This window comes from Rutidosis leptorrhynchoides, chromosome 5 (assembly GCF_046630445.1).
Source record: "Rutidosis leptorrhynchoides isolate AG116_Rl617_1_P2 chromosome 5, CSIRO_AGI_Rlap_v1, whole genome shotgun sequence".
NCBI classification, from domain to species: domain Eukaryota; kingdom Viridiplantae; phylum Streptophyta; class Magnoliopsida; order Asterales; family Asteraceae; genus Rutidosis; species Rutidosis leptorrhynchoides.
In genome coordinates, this window is record NC_092337.1 from 55,946,382 (window position 1) to 55,952,453 (window position 6,072).

The 6,072-nt window shown below is 35.4% G+C and overlaps 1 protein-coding gene across 1 annotated transcript; it reads left to right on the forward strand.

Annotated features, from left to right (window-relative positions):
- The first annotated feature begins 4,053 nt into the window (after window positions 1-4,053).
- Window positions 4,054-5,636, forward strand: LOC139848640 (protein SHORT INTERNODES-like). Its single transcript, XM_071838358.1, has 2 exons — window positions 4,054-4,771; window positions 5,272-5,636. The coding sequence occupies exons 1-2, from the start codon at window positions 4,054-4,056 to the stop codon at window positions 5,634-5,636; spliced, it is 1,083 nt and encodes a 360-aa protein (XP_071694459.1).
- Window positions 5,637-6,072: the final 436 nt, after the last annotated feature.

Here is a 6,072-nt window from a genome sequence, read left to right on the forward strand (position 1 = left end):
ATGACAGGAAGCTTAAACAATTTGAAAATTTTATTTGATGTGTCTTCCTTGGGAATGACTGTGGGGCACCCAAATGGAACTCAAGCTAAGATAACAAAAATATGGGACTTAATGCTAAATAATAATACTTTACTGTCAAATGTTCTTGTTGTCCCTGGGTATTGTGTTAATATGATGTCTGTTCACCAGTTGTCTAAAAATAAAAAAATCTTTGTTGGTTTTAATGACTCAAAGTGTTTTATTCAGGATTTGTTGGAAAAGAAGATTGTGGGGACTGGTAGTTTAAGTAATGGCTTGTATCTGTTTGATGAAATTCAAGGTGATATGAATAATTGTGTGACAAAATATTTTGTTTCCTTCAATCTGTGGCATTGTAGGCTTGGTCATCCTGCCAAACCTGTATTAGACCTTTTAAAGAATGACCTTGCATGGGAATCTGAACCTGAAACTACTATTTGTGAAACATGCCATAAGACAAAACAAACAAGGGAACCATTTCCCATAAGTGATCACAAATCTAACTCTCTGGGTGACCTTGTTCATTTAGATTTGTGGGGGCCATATAGGATCACTTCCAGGGATGGTTACAAATATTTCTTGACCATTGTTGATGACTTTACCAGAGCTGTGTGGGTTTACCTGATAAAATCCAAATCTGATGTGTTTGATATGTTTGAAAACTTTGCAAATTTACTTTCAAATCAATTTGGAAAATCTGTAAAGGTCATAAGATCTAACAATGGCACTGAATTTGTGAATAACAAGTTTGAACAATTTTGTAACACCAAGGGCATTTCTCATCAAACCAGTTGTGCTTATACCCCTCGACAAAATGGGGTTGCTGAGAGGAAACACAGACACTTACTTAATGTTGCTAGGTCCTTACTGTTTCAAAGTGGCATTACTCTTTAGTTATGGTCTGATTGTATTCTAACTGCTGCATACTTTATCAACAGGCTCCCCTCATCTGTGCTCTCAGGAAGGTCACCATATGAAATGATTTTTAACAAAAAACCAAATTTCTCTCATTTAAGAGCTTTTGGGTGTTTATGTTATGCTACCATTTTAAACAATAATGATAAGTTTGAGAAAAGATCTGAAAAATGTGTTTTCTTAGGTTACTATTCTTTTAAAAAAGGTTACAAGTTAATAAGTCTTGAGTCAAATGAAATAATTTTTTCTAGAGATGTGAAGTTCTATGAAACTGTTTTTCCATTCAATTTAAAATCCCAAAAACAAGCTAGTATTGAAACTGCAACTGATTTGAATCACTTAAACTTTTTTAATATTTTTTCTGAAAATCCTAAAGCCCCAAGTCCCAATGATGAGGAGAGAACTAGTCTGGATGATGAGGGAAGTGGCAGTGATCACAGCAGCCATGAATCATATTCATCTGGAGGCAGTGATACCACTTCATCACTTGAAGAAACATCTTCATCTCCTGAGGGCAACTCATATCAATCAGACCCTGAACCTGAACCTGTTTTTGTTCAACCTGAGAACACCAATGAAGAGGGAAGTCTTAGAAGGTCCATGAGAACTAGGGTTTTCCCCACTAAATTGAGGGAATTTGTTGTTGACTCCAACATTAGTCATCCAAAAAATTACAATGTGGTTTTTAAATGCAAATATCCCTTAAGCAACTATGTTTGCTACAATAACGTGTCACCCTCTGCCCTATCTTTCATCACTTCCATTGATAAATACACTGAACCAACATCTTATCACGAAGCATCAAAACACCAATGTTGGAATGATGCTATGAATGATGAGATGGAGGCCTTGAACCTAAATAATACATGGGTTCTGTCTGAACTTCCTGTTGGAAGAAAGCCCATTGGGAGTAAGTGGATCTACAAAATCAAGTATAAGGCAAATGGAGAAATGGAAAGATACAAGGCATGGCTGGTTGCCAAGGGTTACAATCAAAGGGAGGGTATAGACTATGATGAGACTTTCTCTCATTTGGTAAAAATGGTAACTGTAAGGTGCATTCTGACCTTAGCTGTAAATAATAACTGGTCCTTGTTTCAACTTGACATAAACAATGCTTTTTTGTATGGGATCTTACTGAGGATGTGTACATGACACTTCCTGAAGGTTATTTTTCTAAAGATGACACTAGGGTTTGCAAATTGTCTAAATCCCTATATGGGTTGAAACAGGCCCCAAGACAATGGAATGAAAAATTAACCTCTTTTCTTGTTGAGTATGGTTTCGTGCAAAGTGGAAATGACTATTCTTTGTATACTTGGTCCGTTGGGTTTGATTTTATTGCTCTTTTGGTCTATGTGAATGATATGATTATAACTGGTAACAACTTAGATGAAATTGCCAAAGTCAAAGATTATCTAAAATCTAAATTCAAAATAAAGGACTTAGGTGAACTTAAGTATTTCCTTGGAATTGAAATTATCAAAACTGAGAAAGGTATTTGTATGAACCAAAGGAAATACTGCCTTGAACTTTTGAATGAGTTTGGAATGTTAGGATCAAAACCAATGACCACTCCATTGGAGTCCAACTCTGTGTTAAATTATGATGAAACTGAAAAACATAAAAGACTTGATGACATTACCCAATATCAAAGACTTGTTAGGAAATTGATCTACTTGAATCTGACTAGACCTGACATTTCATACTCTGTTCAAAGTTTAAGTCAATATATGCATTCGCCACTTCAATCTCATACCCAAGCTGCATTTAGAGTTTTAAGATATTTAAAAGGAAATCCAGGTACTGGTGTTCAGATTGTAAGAAATCCAGGTATGAATAATCTTTATGCTTACTCTGATGCTGATTGGGGAAAATGCCTGGGGACCAGAAGGTCAGTATCTGGATATTGCCTGTTTTTTTGTGGGTCCTTTATTAGTTGGAAAAGCAAAAAACAACCCACAGTCTCAAGATCTTCCACTGAGTCTGAATATAGATCATTAGCTGCCACAACCAGTGAAATCCTTTGGGATGTGAAGCTGCTTGGTGATCTTAAAGTAAACAATGTGCTGCCTGTAAACCTTTTTTGTGATAATAAATCTGCCCTCTTGCTAGCTGCCAATCCTGTCTTTCATGAAAGGTCTAAACACTTTGAAATTGATGTTCATTTTGTAAGAGAAAAATGTATGGCAGGTGTTATTAAAATTGATTATATTGATACTACAAGACAGGTAGCAGACATCTTCACAAAATCCTTAAATAAATCTCAACACAAATTTTTTTGTGACAAACTTGGAATTATCAATGTATATAAAGACAAGATTGAGGGAGGGTGTTAATTTCATGCTTGCAATCTTCCCTTTATCTACTCCTTATTGTGTTTGTTTTGTAAGTGTAGGTTTTCTGTGTTTGCATTTGATGATTGTTGGTGTCTATTGTGGAAGTTGGCAACTTTGTTCCTCAAATATCAAGGTATTGGATCTCAAGGGTGCAAAGTGAAACATTATTGTGAAGGCTTTATATACCGTCTAGGGTTGCTGCTCAGTACCACGACACACATAGGCCTCTCATCATAAAAAACTTCCTGCTCGTTTAAATCATTTGAATCGTTTCTGTTTTGTAATTCAAGTAATAATCTATTGTTGCTGTGATTGATTGAAGTACCAATTTTGGTACCAATCTTGGTTACAAGTCTATTGTGTTCTTGGTTATTTTTCGTTCGATTGTATTCCTGTGATCACAGACCTGTTTTGATTTATAGGTTTTATTGGTGATCTGTTGATTAATTTGAGTGAATTTTACATATAAATTAAAATACGGAGTACAAATTTAAAAAGTGATGATGAAGTACGTCTTTATCTCACACACCAAAATACACCATATTTCACACACACAAGCTAGTAGCTAGCTAGGAAAGAAAAGCAAATATAAACACCAAAAAAAATTTAGAAGCTAACCCCCACCCTAGATCTTTGAGTAATTGACACCTACACACTTCATTACCACACACATTTACTACCTTTTTTAATTTAATTTAATTTTCAATTAATCTACTTCTTCTACAATGGATTTGAGTTTGATCTTTGAAACTAAGTTTGAACTTCAATTTTTTTACAAAGAATGTCAAGTTTTTTCTCACTAGAACCTAGAATTGGAATTAGTGAAGTTGACAAACATCATCATCATCGTCATCATCATCAAATTCAAGATCAAGATCATAATTATGGCATAATTAGTCCTTGTAGTTTGTATCTATTCAAGAACAAAGAGATCTATAGTAAAGGTTTTCAATTATGGCAACAATATTATCAACGTCACCAACACCAACAAAACCGGCCACCACCACATTATGGTGGTAGTGATAGTAAGAAAAGTAGTAGTAGCAGTAGCAACGGTGGTTGTACGGTGGTGATGAGGCAAGGTGGCTATGGAATCTTTGGTGGAAGTAGTAGTAGTAGCGGTGGTGGTGGTATTAATTGTCAAGATTGTGGTAATCAAGCTAAAAAAGATTGTCAACATATGAGATGTAGAACTTGTTGTAAAAGTAGAGGTTTTCATTGCCAGACTCACGTGAAAAGCACGTGGGTTCCGGCAGCTAAACGCCGTGAAAGACAACAACTTATGTCATTAACTCAACAACAAAGTTTAGGAAGCCAACAGTTAAGTTTGATGATGAGGGCTAGCGGTAGTGGTGGTGGTGATCAAAATCCTAAAAGATTAAGAGAAGATCATCATCATCATCAACGGAGTGTCACCGTCGCCGGCCGCAGTGGTGGTGGTGGCGGTGGTGGAATGGGTGTCATCTTGCCGGTTGCACAACATCATAACCCTTCTTCAGGTATTTTTTCTTTTTTAAAATTATTTCTGTTGATGGAGAGCTTATTATAATACTCCGTATAAAATAAAGAACAAACAAAAGTTTTACAAAACCAAAATCTAATTGTTTGTAATATTATTCTCCATTCAATTATTGGGTCAAGTTTGGGAAAAAGTTCTCTTTTTTTTCTTTACCAATATCATGATCTATGATTTGATGTTCGTCTATATGTATATTTATAGATTATAGATTAGCTTCATCTTTCAATGCTCATTTAGCCTTTGAATTCTGGGCCATTGTCTCTATATCTATTATCTATTATATTGTCTATAAACCCTATTACATATGAATATGAATATATTCACAATCCATGTGTAACAACGTGTAAAAAAAAAAAAAAAAAAAAAAAATACTATACTCCATATTTGACCTACTTTAAACTACGGAGTATTTATTTTTTGTGGCCGGATTACCTAAAATTTTTCATGTAAAATATTCACCTTTTTTTTTTTAATTGTTAGGGTTAGAAGTGGGTAATTTTCCGGCAGAAGTGAGTTCTCCGGCGGTTTTCCGGTGTGTTAGAGTAAGTGCAATGGATGAGGCTGAAGAGCAGTTAGCATACCAAACAGCGTTAAACATAGGTGGTCATGTTTTCAAGGGGATTTTATATGATCATGGTCCTGAAGGAAGTAGTTCATCAGCCGGTGGTGGTGGTCAAAGTCAACAACATAATCTTATAAATTCCGGCACGGCGCCGGTTGCAACGGCAACTACTACAAGTATGAATCATCCGGGTGTTAATTTTATTGATCCATCATCAACATATCCGACTCCTTTTAGTGCTTTTATGGCGGGTACACAATTCTTCCCACCATCAAGATCTTGAAAAAAAATGGTATAGCTTTATTATGGGTGACAACTTTTGTTATAATCTAACAAAAAAGAAGAACCATTGATATTACATTGATCGAGTGTTATTAACTGGCCGATGCTTTTAATGTTTTTTTGTGAGATTTGAATACTCATTAAATTAGGATAATGCAAAGGTACAATTAAAGTGTAATGAAATTTAAGGAGTTTGAGATGATTGATGGAGGATGGTAGCTAGTTACTTTTGATGATGTAATTTATTTTGTTGAAATTTCCGGTCAATAGCTTTACACAAATTTAACTATTTAACTATATTACATGATTTTAATTTTAAACGGCTATGAGGAGTCCCCACAGCCCAGCACTACGCCAATAACAGCAGCGCGCATTGGTGCCCGCCCTCTTCTCCGCCCAGCTTTCTCGCTCTCTTCTATTCCTGATGAGGAAGTGGT